The sequence below is a fragment of the Rousettus aegyptiacus genome, unplaced genomic scaffold, assembly GCF_014176215.1.
Source record: "Rousettus aegyptiacus isolate mRouAeg1 unplaced genomic scaffold, mRouAeg1.p scaffold_m13_p_9, whole genome shotgun sequence".
In the NCBI taxonomy this organism is placed as follows: Eukaryota; Metazoa; Chordata; class Mammalia; order Chiroptera; family Pteropodidae; genus Rousettus; species Rousettus aegyptiacus.
Window position 1 is genome coordinate 8,912,850 of NW_023416312.1, and position 15,471 is coordinate 8,928,320.

Below are 15,471 nucleotides of genomic sequence, written 5' to 3' on the forward strand. Positions count from 1 at the left end.
CCCCAGGTATAGATACCTTTACCTGTTATTCCACCAGAATGTCCAATTTGGAGAATTCAGGTCAAGTGTGATGGGCAAATTAAATAGCTTGGAAGTAAAATTGGTGTCCTGAAGACATTTTTACCACGCTATCACTTAAGTGGTTCAAGGTTGAGATAAGACTAGAAATGCTTTTTAAAGTGTTTATCAGGTAGGAAAGAGAATGTCTAGTAGGGTTGGAACAACCAAAGAACCCATTGAAAGAAAAAGGCAAGAAAATAATTGAGATGTTGTTAGTCCCAAGTGGCCTTTTCATTTTGGCAGATGAGACATAGTTGTAGATGAAATGTTGTGTCACATTCTCATCACTGTTACTTCACACTGATTATCATTCAAACTGAATGTGATCTATTTAATTATATCCTTTGAATATAGTCATGTAAGGTGGTAGAAGTTAAAAATTCTTATAAATTAAAAATATACATTGTTCATCTCTAAAGTATTGGGTAGTTTAAAAAAAGTCTATTTCCTGTGGTGTGTTCATGTCTGAGTTTAGCTGTGTTACTTCTGTAGCTATTTCATCTGGAAATGAGAATTTTAAAGAGATTTTATTTTTTTTCACTTAATTTACTTTTATGGTGACATTGGTTAATGAAATCTGATAAGTTTCAGCTGTACAATTTAACAGTAAGGAATATATCTATTTAATTTTGTGTTCACCTCCCATAGTTAGATTTATTTCTGTCACCACATATTTTATCCACTTTACCCCATCTACCTCCCTCCTCCCCCCTACTCTCTGGCAACCACTAGCCTATAGTCCATGTCCATGAGTGTTTGTTTGTCCTGTTCATTTGTTGCTTTTAGGTTTATATCCCACATGTAAATGATATCATGTGATTTTCAACTATTTTAGTCTGGCTTATTTCGTTTAGCATGATTATCTCAAGGTCCATCCATGTTGTCGCAAATGGCAGTATTTCATCTCTTCTTATGGCTCAGTAATATTCCATTGTATATACGTACCACAGCTTCTTTAGCCAAGTATCTATCATAGGACACTTCGGTTGCTTCCATGTCCTGGACACTGTGAATAGTGCTGCTATGAACATCGATGTACAAATATCTTTTCGGATATGGGTTTTTAAGTCTTTGGGGTAAATACCCAGTAGAAGTATTGCTGGATCATATGGTAGATCAATTCTTAGTTTTTTGAGAAACCTCCATACTATTTTCCATAGTGGCTGTACCAATCTGCAGTCCCATCAGCAGTGGATGAGAGTTCCTTTTCCTACACATCCTCTTCAACATTTGTTATTACTTGTCCTGTTGACTATAGCCATTCTAAAGGTGTGAGATGGTATCTCATTGTGGTTTTGATTTGCATTTCCCTAATAGCTAGCGATGTTGAGCATCTCTTCATATATTTGTTGGCCATTTGTATATCCTCTGGGGAGAAGTATCTGTCTGTTCAGGTCCTCTGCCCATTTTTTGATTAGATCATTTGAGTTTTTTTTTTTTTTTGCTGTTATTGAGTCATATGAGTTCTTTGTATATTTTGAATATGAGGCCCTTATCGGAGGGGTTGCTTAAAAATATATTTTTCCATTCGGATGGTCGTCTCTTTATCTTGTTGATGGTTTCTTTTGCTGAGCAGAAGCTTTTTAGTTGGATATAGTCCCATTCATTTATTTGCGTTTTTACTTTCCTTGCCTTTGAGGTCAAATTTATAAAATCCTCTTTAAGTCCAAGGTCCTTGAATTTAGTTCCTGTGTTTTCTTCTACATATTTTATATATACGTACATATATATTCAATTTTTCATTATCTTCTTTAAATGTGCTGCAAATTTCAAATATTTTTACTTTGTGTGTTTAATCAGTTAAAGATATATTTATACAGCTTCTTAATGTAATTACATATAGTGTAATTATATACTGATTATTAGAGTAATTGTATATGACATTGCAGTCATAGAATTGAATCTCTATAAATGTATATATGTATATTTGTACCTAATAAAATAGAGCTTTATTTTATTGATAATTCTTAACTAAAACTTTAAAACAAAAATGAAAAGGAGTTGCACAACTATACCATGAACTCTTTGAGGTCAGATTATCATTTTAGTATATTTATCCCTAACCTTTGATATAGTATATATACCCATAGGTACCCATTAAATCCTTCTTGAACATGTCTATAAAAATGAATTCTTCCTATTTTCTATTTTAAATTCTAAATGGTAACATTTAAAATGACAATATAATGTGGCAAAATTCTGCAGTACATTTTTCTGAAATATTTATAGACACTTCATTGAAAATAAACTGATGGTAAATTAAATTAACATATCAAGTACTTCTGTGACTATTAAATATAAAAGACCTTTTCAATTGTTGCTAATATATAAGCTTCATTTAAGTTGCACTTTAGGTATGCCTTTATTTCAGATAGTGCTTTTTTAATGCAGATAGAAAAAGCTAGAGTGTGTGGTATGCTCACAATAACTAATTAAGTCCTAACAGCACTCTAAGGTCATAGTATAGCAGTAGGTATATTAAGATGAGATACTACTTTCATAAGGAAATACTCTCTCCTGTGAATTATACACAGAGAATGGAACTGTGATTTGGCAATTTAGAGGAACATTCTAATTATCTAGAAACAGTATTTCCTTATCTAGAAACAGTATTATTTTACCTGGAATTGCTAATTAAAGATCTCCATAAGCGCTATAAGTATAGGCACAAACTATATTACTTTTTACTATTTTTACTATTTATCACTTTGTTTTGAAAAATAATGCTTTTTCATGAAAATTTTATTCCTCATTCATAAAAGAAAAATAAAGGCTTTTCAGTTCCTTTCCTCTATGGTATTAAATTTAAAACAAAGCAAACAGATTTTTTAAAAATCTGATATCCTGTCTTTTTTAACTCAACCTTTTCCTGAAAACAGGCCCTCAGAATTCAGACAGATGCTACTCAAGCCACAATTAACAAGTCTTTCTCTCTCTTGGACCTACTCAAGCCACAATTAACAAGTCTCTTTCTCTCTCTTGGTCCTAACATTCTGAATGGAGGTAGCCGTGACTTTTTCCAATACTTACACTGGGAAAAGTAATTATCACTGATGAACATTCATGGTATTAGATATTCCTGTTTTCCAAAAAGAAAAAATTTTATCTGAACACATGTATTTAGAAGAAGTGGTGGCGGGGGTTGGGGGACGGCTTCGGATAATGATATTAAATACTATTCTCCCAAGAACTCCATAAGTGTTACTTTGGATAGGCTTGGATGTCTGCTATTAGTGACCTTTGTTATCTGCAGGCAGCATAAGACCAGTAGGCAATGGCTTTGCCCTTAATTTTGCCCTCAAGCTCACGGATAATGGAAGGGAATAAATGGAACTGAATTTCCCCTTAGAACTCAGACAGAAGTAGGAATCTTTGAAAGTACTACTCAAGCTTAAGCACTTATTTCCATTTTCACATATTTTCTTCTCTTTCATTCATTAAGGAAAAGTTTTTTTTCCACCTATTTTGTATTCAGTCTCAATCATTCTCTTGCAAATGTTTATGCCTCCATCCTTACCTTGTAATCTAATCCTCAGGCATTTCATTTAGGATCATCAGCTATTCCTAGCAGGTACAGTATTAGAAGCCTTATTACATTTCTAAAATTTATGTTTCTAGAATTTCTATTTCTGCTTATTATTTGAGTGATCCTCAGTAGGGACATTTTTAAATTCATAAAATGAAAAGGGGAAGAAATATCCTACTCATTGTATCCTACATAGATTCAATCTATGAAGAGCTTGTTGTATAGGAAGCAGATCCATACTAGAATAAATCATCCTTATACCAACATGGCATTGCATCTGAGTTCACTGTTCAGATCTCCAGGAGTCTAGTAACTGGGAAACTGTTTCTTCTTATCCAGCTGGGCTGGTGGCCTCACAATTGGAGGTTTCAGTGATGAGTGGAAGCTCAATAAATATTTGTTAAGTAATATGCCAAGCAAAAACATTACTGATTGTCTTGGGGTAGCATACATACGTTGCTGTTGTTTTGAAATATAATTGCTTAAAAGCTTGGTAAATAGCAAGGCTTATTTTAATAGCAGGAAGTAGGGACTATTTTTATAGTTGGGATATTTGCCAAAGGAAAACAAAACAAGAGCCATATAATTTGGTGGTTTCTCTTTTTTTTTAAGGAATATGCAATTTCCATTTGTCCTTTTAAAAGCAGGAATAAAATCAGTCTTCACTATAATACATTATTTTAACTGGTTTGAATATTTTAACTATTCAAGTGGGAATAAATGAAGTTGTTAGAGCAAGAAAGCCCAACAAAAACACAGAAGTAGAGAAAAGGAGTGTTGAGAGTCAGAAAGGGACTTGCAAAAAGTTAAAGACAGAAGACAATGTTAGGCTTTCGTGGATTGGTGTCATTATGAAGTAGGTTTGTTTCAGTGTTTTAGAGTTTATGTAGATCAGCCATACACTTGTCCATAATGTCCAACCCTCCAGGCCTGCCGGTGCTGCTCATATTTTGAGATTCAGAATGCACAGCCCAAGACATGCGATTGATTCAATGGGTTTGAGTCTGGAAGTATTGTTATAGTGGTTCTGCTTACTTCACAAATAAAGAGGAACTATTTAACACTACATAAAAGTATGTCTTTAAAGAATTCATTTGAGCTGTTTACCAAGGCCTCTTTCATTTTGCTGCATTCTCAGTAGACCAAGATATTTCCATTAGATTTTTTGGCAAAAACCTTGAAATTATCTGAGCTATGTAATATAATGTTATACTGATGATGGGACTAAAAATAAAATGCTATGCAATGTACCCAGCTACAGGGCTTCTGACTTACAAACTACTTATATATGTAATACAAAAATTGGCATCACTCCAACCAGCCCAACCCATGGTGTAGCCCATCCCACTGTGACCGGCCTGAAGCAGGAGATCTCAAACTGCAGCAGACATAAGAATCACCCAAGTTGCTTGCTGAAAATGCAGATTCCTGAGTTCCATACCCAGAAATTCAGGTTCAGTAGATTAGGGGTAGGGCATAGAAATCTGTGTTTAATAAGCAGACCTCCACCCCTAAGATATGGCCAGTGGTCCTGACTACTAGTTGAAGAGACAACTTGCCCTAGGGAGTTATCTTCTCTTATGCTCATATATCTAGTTTGGGAACAAACTGTAGTCATTTTGAAATATCGATCCTCCCCCACCATCCTGTACTCTTGCAAGCTAAGCTGTTCAACTAAGGAGGTGTTTCCAGTCTCTTGGAGTAGAATTCAGCAATCCTACAGAAAAGATGCCCTGAACGTACCTAAACAGGAATTGATGACCAGGGCCCTGGTTCAGATTTAGTATGGGCTAAGTGCACTAGAAATTAAACTACTCATGTAACATTTTTTTTTCCTGAGGGGAAAGGAGAGGTATGTGTTCAAAGCAGTGACTTAAGAAGTGTTTGAATTGCATAGATAAATTAGGAACAATTTAAACTTAGAAATGACCTTGTGCCCAAGGTCAGATTGTCTCTGATTTTGCTGTTTGAAATTCCATGACCTCATGAAACAAAGTGGTAGAAGTCAGAGCTAGCATTCCAGTATTATTTTCTAAAAAATGAGGTGTTGTCTTTTGTTTCATTTGACTTATATATGAAGATCACTTAGTTTCCAGCTTCTTTTCTACAAATGAACAGAATGATACAGTAAACAAAAATTAGTCCTGCTGATTTCTGAACTACACTGCATCCTGTTTCCTAGATATAGTGCTATAGGCTACTCATGCCCTTCCCATTTTTTAAGGGAAGTAGTAATGAACAACTTGCTTTCTCTGTTCCTTTTTCCACTTGTTCCTTCTTGATATAACTCAAAAGCTGCTATGGGGTGTTGTAGATAAAAATCTACCTGAGGCTAGAAAGAAAATTGCTGTTTCATACCTGGTGACAATATTTGGATTCCTCAAAATCCAAAATAAAATGAACTAAAAGAGGCTACAGTTTATTTTATCCCAATTGTTCTTAGTTTCTCAGATCATTCAGAAACTTTAGTCTCTTCTAGTTTCTTAATTCCTTGGCATGTGGCTTATGTTCAGGTGTAAAGTGACCCTTTCATCACATTTATCCTCTTAGAGCTTTTCATTTCTCTTCACTTTGTATTGGTCAGCGTTTGGCCTCCTCATGGGAGCCACGCTAGCTGGGCTCGTCTATCTTACAATTAGCATGTGGCAGCATATATATATCAGGGTACTTAGATAGATGATAGACCAGAAAACTTTTCTTCATACTTCTTCATCGGATGAATTTGAGGAAAAATCTTATATAGAAATAGTTTAATTTTCTTGAAAGACTGATCATTTTACATATGTATGGAGAGTACTTTTGACAAACTCTTCTGATTAAAATTATAGATGTGCGTATACAAGTCTAGAGGTGGGAAAAGATGTATCTGCGCTGTGTATTATTTTGTATACATAAGATTGGCATTTCCAAATAACCAAGTTTAAACAAAAAGTGTCCCATTTACGACCAAATAGACTTGCATGCCAACAGAAAGACATTATGGTATTGAAACCATATGCAATTCTAGCCATATTGTTCTCTTTTCTCTTTATGGGTTTTGCATGATGGTATTTCTAATACAAATACTAATATGCTTTGGAAATAATGGCACTCGCAGGTCTTTCATCATATTGTATCACTGCTTTATCATATTAGGCTAATACACTGCGAGAGTTGGTAGAACCTCTCCATGCCAAATCGGATCCACTTCTGTTGGCACTCAACCCATTGGACTCACAGATTGATAAGCTAATGTTTAGAGAATTTAGATCGGAGAGAGTCGGCACGGCGCAGACTCAACATCAACCTCTTGCAAGCAACTAAAATGGCCTCGTCCTTGCTGTTTATAACAGAAAACAGACATTTAAAAAGCTTAGATCATCAAGTGTTTTGGATTGGAGGCCTCCCTAAAGGGATATTAAGAGGGGCAGGCCACTTTTAAGAAGAATGCGAGCTTTCTACACTGGGACTAGCATAAGATCAAAGCCAAACAAGATGGAGCACAGTGACAGAAAACTGCCGTTTTTGTGGGAGAACAGAAGGGGAAGGGTATTGACTGGGGAGGGCTTTGTGTGGTGACACCTCAGTTGTGTTCTTCTGACACCAGGAAAGGAGAGGGATCAGCTCCAATAACTAGAAAACTCTGTTTAATGGACTCTTTGGTGGCCTCTTTAAGGCAAAGCAGAGGAAGCAAATTCTGTGTATTAAGTGTGTTTTGCATTTTTAAAACTTGACGTGCTGTATTGTACTAAATTAAGTGTAATCTATTAAGGCAAGGTATACACAACCTGCTCTGAAACTTACTATGTTCATTCTATTATAAAGTGTATTCAGGTGCAACACAGAGACTGCTTTTGGTGACATTAATGAAGACAATTCCTCATGCCAGGCTTTATTAGATTCCTCAGCTAACATCCTAACTTTTTCCTTATTTCTTGGCACTTGTATACAAATGGTGTTGCCTCATAGGACAGGCATGAGCTATTCTTTTCTGTAAAATTTTCCTATTCTAGAGGCTGTGGTTTTCACTTTTGAAAAAGTATTTTGTCTGGATGTCTTTCAAACTAGCTTCAGATATTATTTAATACTATGTAACTGGGTCCCTTATGGCTCAATATTGCTTATTTTTCTTCTGTAGTGGATGTGAAATTTCCTTTATTTAGTTGGATAAGATACTCTGTAATAATTTCAATGCTAATTAATGGATATTTCATACTGTGCAATGAACAGATAATTTAACATTGTATTTGGAAATGTTTTCTTTCTTCCTGTCGCCACAGTGTGTGTGGTATTGCATAATGTGAATACCTGTAAAAATATAAATTACTTAAAAATAAAAATATGACCAATTGGTATCAGATCTTTTTAGATAGCTAAATAATTTGCTAAGAATGCTTGATAGTAAATATCTTTCTAAAGAGAAGTAATCTATGCTTCTTTCCCACAAATGGAATTTGTGTTGTGAATAAAATCACATTGCTCTGCCTTACTATTGCCTCTGTGCTCTAACCATTTTAATGTGTTTTTTAAAGTATATATAAAAATGATGGTTCTGATATGTAGAAATCCATCAAAAAGCATTTTGTTGGTATTTAATATTAGTGGAATTATCTTGGGTCATTCTCCCTGTTTTAAGTTATAGTAAAATTTTATGATATGAAGAATTTTAGTTTTTTCTCATTAAGGAATATGGTGACTCCACATTAATTTTTAAACATACTCTTCTCTCAGCTTTGATTTTAAACTATCCTCTTTATGAATTTCTGCCTAAGAGCCTGGTATCTTGACTTCCATGTCTCTATTAGTTAAATTTTCTAAATTTTGCAGGTAAATCTAGAATCTGTCATTTATGTTTGTGGTTGTCCTTCAAAGAACCTTGCCTTTGGGTCAATAAACCAATGCCAAGGACACCAAGATTTTACCATTTGAACTGTTTTTCATAAAAACTACTGTAGTACCTTGAAAATTCAACCACTGTCATATGTTTGTGGCATTAAACCACATAATTTGGCAGAAATGACATGCTTAGAGGGTGAAGTACAGAATAAACTTCAGCTCTGTCTCTTTAGTCACATATTTATGGAAGTAAGCCTTATTGTCACGCAGAAGGGATTGACAAACATTAGTAAGGACTGTACTTGATTTTGGTGAAGCACAAGGTCATTCATACACAGATGGGCTTCACATGTTCTTTAAAATACACTCACCAATCCTGGTAGATTCACTCAAGCTGTCCTTTCAAAAGAAGGTTTTTTTCTCACTAAAATAATTTTTTTTCATCAGAGAAGTTACTGTTATTTTGCCTAAGAGAAAATATGCAAATTAGTTTTAAATATGAAAAGGGTAGTTGATTACAGAGCAACTAGTAAAAGCCAGCTTTTAAAATCTTATGCTTTTTTCCCAATATAATAAGCTGCCCTATCCCCAGATTTACAATGCTAGGCATAGCTAGTTGACTTTTGTAAAAGCATGAATTAAGAGTTAATATTTAATTATAAAGCAGTTCACATTACAGTGTAAACTACTGAATACATAGTCATCTTTAGCATAAAATCTACAAACATTAAACCCATCTACATTGAACCCATTAAAAGTTTGTCATCTTACATATAAATAAGTTGTTTGTCGTGGTGCAGTAGTTAATTAGCAGTCACGGAAAATATTCCGGTTGTCTCAATGCAAATGTTTAGTTGCTCTTCATGACAGGAATAGTGCTCCACATACGTGATACCATTAGCCTGGAAGCCTTAGGGCACTCTGTGGCTGTACAAGAACGAATGCTTCTCACATTTAACTGGTGACTAATGCTACTATGTCCAGCCTTCTCTCCCACTTGTGACTTAGCCTTCCCCAGCTCTCTGTGCTCATTACCCAGCTGGGTTGTGGAAGGAACAACTGTTTCCAGGAAGACATCATTGTCCAATTTTAAAAGAGCACAGTTCCCTTCCAAAACATGTACCAGAACTGATTATCCCTGTTGGCTTAGTTCATCCAGAGCCCAGTTGATATATTTGTTTTGTATTCACTTTTTTACTCTCCTTCAACATTGTCATCACGGTCACAGGAAAACAGACAGGACACTAGAATGAAATTTTGAGTCCCCAAGTTTGTGTTCTGCTCTCCTTAATGTTCACCAAAGGAACATGGATAAAATTTGCACTGTAGACTGTCATAAAATTGCACAGTCACCTGATAGGGAGCCCTCATTGGATTACTATGTGTATAAAGTAGAGAAAACCATCACCACTCGGTTTAAGCATTGGGTGCATGAAGCACCATGGCAGGTAGAAGAGTGGGAAATGGCAAAGGAAAACGAGTGTTTTCTGTCCAGAGAAAGTTACAGACTAGGTCACTGAAGGAGGGTCCACATGGGGCCATTGAGGCACAGGAAGAAAAAAACATTAGAATTTCTCCTCAGGTTTTATAGCTCATCCTTTCAAATTTCTTTTCTGTGTTTTATAACATGCATATCTATTAATAATAGAGTAAAACATGTATATATATCATCAACGACAGAAGTGTTTTAACTGATTAGGATGTGCAATCAAAAAGTTTGGAAACCACTGAGCATGAATGTAAGGAAATACATCAACCAAAGACTTTTAAGTGTTTAATACATGCATTATTACCTGCTAATAATCCATTTGCAAGAAAGTCCAACAAACTACTATTTTACATTAGCTAATTTTTTCTTTGAGCTTTTCTTTATTACTACATGGAGGTCATATGCAACCTGAAAGAACTAAACAATGAAGTGCTGTGCCACTCACCACATTCCTAGAGTCACAATATTTTACAGTGTAGCTAGACCATTAAGGAGACAATAGAGATGATCTTTCGCCCCTGTCACATATGACACAGCCAGCAATGACCCTCCCTTGGCACAGATAAAAATTAATTCATTGATAGCTTCTTCATGATCCTCGACTCTTATCAGTCAATGGAATTTTATATAGGAAAGAGAACTTTATGTATTCTCTTTTCTTTAATAAAATGGAAATAGAAAATTTTGTCATCTGACACGGGACTAATTTACATGTTGTAAATATAAATATAATTTCAGAGAAAATTTATTCTTGCATAGGCCCAGAATTCCTGAATAAATTAGGTACAAATTAAAATTTCACTGTAGCAGCAATACAGTTTCTTATCCGGAATCGCTGAAGGTTCCTATATATGCCCTGTGGTTTGCATATGGTCTTCTACATTTGCCAACTTTCAGAAAATATTCATTCAAATTGCAAAAGAGCTGATATTCTGCCAGTGCTGCAATGGCTGAACTGGCACCTTGAAAGAAAGTCATTCAGGAAGCAGACCTCACCAAGTGCTTGCCTCCTCTTCCAAAGCAAGCCTCTTCTAGAAGAAGAAAAGCAAGGGTTTAAAAACAGAGAAACCAGAAGAGAAGTGAGAAGGAGACGAAGAAGAAGAGGGCAAAAAGAGAAGACAATAAAGGTGCTTTCATATTTTCAGTTGCAACAGTAGCCCCAATTGACATAATTGGTATTCATCTGAGGAAAAAAAAATCAAGGAAACCAATTGAAAATTATAAAAGAAAATAAAGGTCTGTTTTTGTCTTGAATGTTGAGTTCTGTGTTGTTTTGACTGTTGAGCACAGTGAATCAGACTTATAATGTGACTCTGCCCCTAACCCCTCTCCTTTGAAAATAAAAAGACTCTTTGTCTAGTCTTAAAATGTTTAGTAATTGGTGGCATTTTGTGGTAGCCTGGCATCTCAATCCCTCATCCTTCCTCATCCCACTACTGTGTCTTGTGATGTTGCACATGTGTAAGATGTGTAAGGGTGGGGGGAGGGGTCTTACTTCTCTCTAATAGGAGCCACACTATTCCATTACTAGGAAATGTTTTTGTGTTCTGTCTCATTGTGATTCCTTGTTCAAATGTGCTGCCCTGAGATAAATCTATACTCAATTATTCTTACAGCTGTCAACCAAGATTCTTCGTAGAATTATGTTGTCCTTTGGTTGAATGCTTTTATTCCCCCTTAACAGCAGGAAGAGGGGGAAAAAAACTCTTTCAGTTTTTATTTATTTAATAGCTATGCTTTGTCACTTTTATGTTATTAAATCTTTACTTATCCTTCTTAAAGTAAAACTACATTGAAATTTTATTAAAAAAAAACATCTAGCCCAGTATTTCACAAACTTTAAGAAATGACGAGAAAGAAAACTGGGTAAGAATGTTTTTTAAACAAAATATATACACCCTACAGTTTTAGACAATATGGAAGAAAATTATTCCTAAAACAAAAATCTACTGTGTAAAAATACTTCTGCCTCTCTTAAATATTAAAACTATAATCTGAATCCCTTTTTTCCTTCACCTTCTTTCAAGAACTGAAAAATTAATAATACATTAGGCCACCTGATACTTAAACTACTATAATTCACATCTGTTAGGCCTCCCATTTCTCCCCAACTCTCTGCTTTATGAAATTACATCTAGCTTTAGATGCAGTTTTGCCTTGAGGCAAAAAAGAATGATAACTACTAAGTAATTCCTCAGAGTCCTTTCCTGGCCTATGATTTTATGAAGTGGAATTATACTGTTCAAATGTATCCTTGTTTTTACAACTCCATTTAGTTACTCTGAATGACCTTGTGATTTTGTGCCTTCCTGGTTCCAAACGATTCTTGATTAAAATTTCCTACCTCGTTTCAATCTTGCTCTTAACCCGCAAAGCAGTTCCTCCTTTTTACAGTCCTCCATCCACCCATCCCTCAAAATCCTCTGGGTGTTGCAAACATTCAAGGATGAGCCAATGGAGAATTTAAAAGCTGTTATTTAAAGGGAATTCTGTATTTTTAGATTATAGTTGAAACACAGATATATGATTAGGAAGTTAAAGTCATTATAGAGGAATAAGGAATAGCATGTGCTGATAACAAGGAACTTTCTAATGGAAGAACTCAATAATCATACATACCAATAATTGCTAACCTCGGCAGCAGAGCCAAAATTGAATGTGAAACTTAAATGAAGCTACTTTTTAATCCTAAAGATGATCCCTTTAAGTTAAGATACTGTGTTTGTGGGCTTTGGGGGCAGTTGTAGGTTCTCTAAAAAAATTAAGAGTGCTGCATTTTAAAGGAGTCTCACAAATTAATTAATACCTGCTGTTAAATACACAGCTCAAATGATTACTGGCAAAATTGGCAGTATTGAATTCTTGTGAAAATTGTTGATTCTGGAATTAGACTGCCCAGTTGGAATTCTAGCTCCACCACTTACTAAGTGTGACCTTGAGCAAGGTACCTCCCTGCTATAAAATGAAAATATAATAGCTCTACTCTTAGTATTGTTGTAAGTATTAAATGAGATTAAATGTTAAGCTTTTCACTACTGCTTTGCACATATAAATGTTAACTACTCTTATTACCAATTAGAGAGTCTTTTTTTAACTATGTCAGAATTCCTAAAATATTCACATGGTCCTTGGTAGAATGAACAACATTCCATATTTATTCCTTGGGCCAGTACAATTAGTATCGAATAGGATTCTTTGGCTCTCTATTAAAGAAAATGTGATATAGCCCTAATCCTATCTACCTATCCAAGAACACTCCAAGTTCATCTCTGTTTATCAGTGTTGGGAATGATATGACATCAGTATTCAGGCAATTAAAGAACAAGATGGGAGTTTGATTTGTTCATGTAGATCTAAGATCCTTTTCTGAACCAGTCTCTAAGGTTCCCACCTCCCCCCCCAAAAAATTTAATTGGGCTATTTTCTTCCTGGGTCTTACAAATGCTAAGTAGCTTGTCTTAGTATGTGCCAGATTTTCCCTTACATTTGCATACAAATATATTCCCATATTTCACTTAAAGCATTATTGATAATTTATGATCATCTACTATATTCACAATGTGGCAGGCATTGTTATGGCAGTCACATGAAACTTAGTAATCCTCGATGGCACATTATTAGAAGATTTTTGTAATCAAATAGACTCCAATGAATGCCACTGCATCTTATGAAGTCTGGAAAAATGTAAAAATCAGTTCACTGCTAAACCAGGAGAGCTCTATGAATCGGCACTTCTATGCTTATCAGTATAATGATAAGGGATATTCATTAATGTTTTAAAATAATAAATTATGTGCAGGATTGTTTCTGTGTTGTGTACCTTTTGTACTCTAATTCTTTGAACTTAATGGACTCAAGATATTTCTGGTGATTTGCTATTAAGAGAATATTTTGTTAATCAAAGCATCCTATTATTTGATCATTCTAAAACAATTGGCTGCCTATAGCTAACTTATCCAGTATAACTAGCAGCTGTGGGGTTGTTTCTTTTTTTTTAATATAATAGAGTGTTTTCCCAATCATTCATTATTCTGTTTTTCAGATGGTTTTGATTTTTTTACTAGATTTTTGGAGTGTCAAATAACTGTTTATTACATTGGATTCATTTCTCTCTTTTTTTGGACATTGCAGGTGAAAGTAGGGAAGAAAAGTTAGGAGATTCATTGCAAGATTTATACAGGGCATTGGAGCAAGCCAGTCTGTCACCACTGGGAGAACATCGCATTTCAACCAAGATGGAATACAAGCTATCATTTATAAAGAGATGCAATGATCCTGTGATGAATGAAAAGCTACACAGGCTGAGAATTCTCAAAAGCACTTTAAAGGTAAGATAGGAAATGGAAGGAGAGATTCCTTTCAAGAGATTCATTCCTAAACTCAAAGCTGATTACCAGATACTCTAGGTGAAGAAATACACAATGGGAGTGGGGAGACAGGTAAACAGGAAAGTCCTGAAGCTGAGCTGTTCCTATAGCATAATAAGTGTATTGGTAAAGATACAATAATCTTAACTTTCCATTAACATCTCAAAGCACTGACTGAATGTTAGGTGACTTAGCTCTAGTAGAAAACAGGATGTTATTAATTATTTTTCCTGAAAACTCAAGGCTGGTGTTATTCTTCAGTCTTTCAATTTCCTAAGATAAATGTGTCATGTAGTGTAATTAATATAGTTATTAAAAGAACACAGCATACATGCAGAATGCAATAGTGGGTGCTAAAAGGGTTTGCGATATTTTGTGTCTGTTTCCTGCAGCTCATTTGGAATGAAACCAGTGATTCATGTTCCATGTAGAAATTTTATAATTGTTCCGTTTGTACTGTAAGTTCCCAATTCATAAGTTGCTTTCCTATTATGCATTTCTGTAAGTGCTTGCATTGTCTCAGGTCTTCTTATTATGCCACCCCCAAATTGGGGAGGAGGAGATGAGGAGAGGGGAGCAGAGAAGCAGGACATCGAAAGAGGCAGAAAAGTGAGCTTCCTCACTGTGTGTATGTGGTTAGGGGGTGCTGCCGCACAGACTCTCCCTAAGCAGACCCTGTACCCTTGAAAAATCAAAAACAAAAAAGAACTATCATGTAGAATACGTGATCCAGTAATTTCAAGAAATAAAAGGTCAAAGGACTCCTTCAAGAAATATTTCAGATTCATAGTATGTTGCTGAGGTTTTGTGATTTTCAAACATAAATGGGTACCAAAGAGATAAACAACATAGAAAATGCATTATTTGAAAAAATTTCCTCTAGCACTCAGTTAAATTTTCAGAGTCAATTAGCTTTCTATTGGTATTCATGCAAAAGCTATTGCAAATCCGTGGGACAACCTAAAGGCCTTTTGGTAACTAAAACCAGAATTTTTAAAAGAGCTATAATATTCATAAGAATAATTCTGGCGACTAATCCTACTCCAAAGACATCCTTACCCTCCCACCTGGTAGACCCTCATCCCTCACCCCCCTTCCCCATTCCAGTCCAAACTACTTGGTTGTGACAGAAGGCAGGCATTTGAAGCAGGTCAGGCTCACATATTTTAAAGACCTGCTCCTGTCCCCTTCTCTCTCAGCAACTTGCCCCTGTC

General features: G+C 35.2%; 1 protein-coding gene across 6 annotated transcripts in view; it reads left to right on the forward strand.

The window, feature by feature from the left end:
- Positions 1-15,471, forward strand: part of CNKSR2 (connector enhancer of kinase suppressor of Ras 2) — a 270,600-nt gene that overhangs the window by 251,995 nt on the left and 3,134 nt on the right. For 4 of the 6 annotated variants that reach the window (XM_036226440.1, XM_036226442.1, XM_036226439.1 and 1 more), the window contains one exon: positions 14,022-14,218. In XM_036226440.1, coding sequence (XP_036082333.1) covers positions 14,022-14,218 — 197 coding nt within the window. Of the gene's footprint in view, positions 1-6,721; positions 8,055-14,021; positions 14,219-15,471 lie in introns of those variants that run through there. The other 2 variants (XM_036226444.1, XM_036226443.1) reach the window with 2 other exon arrangements.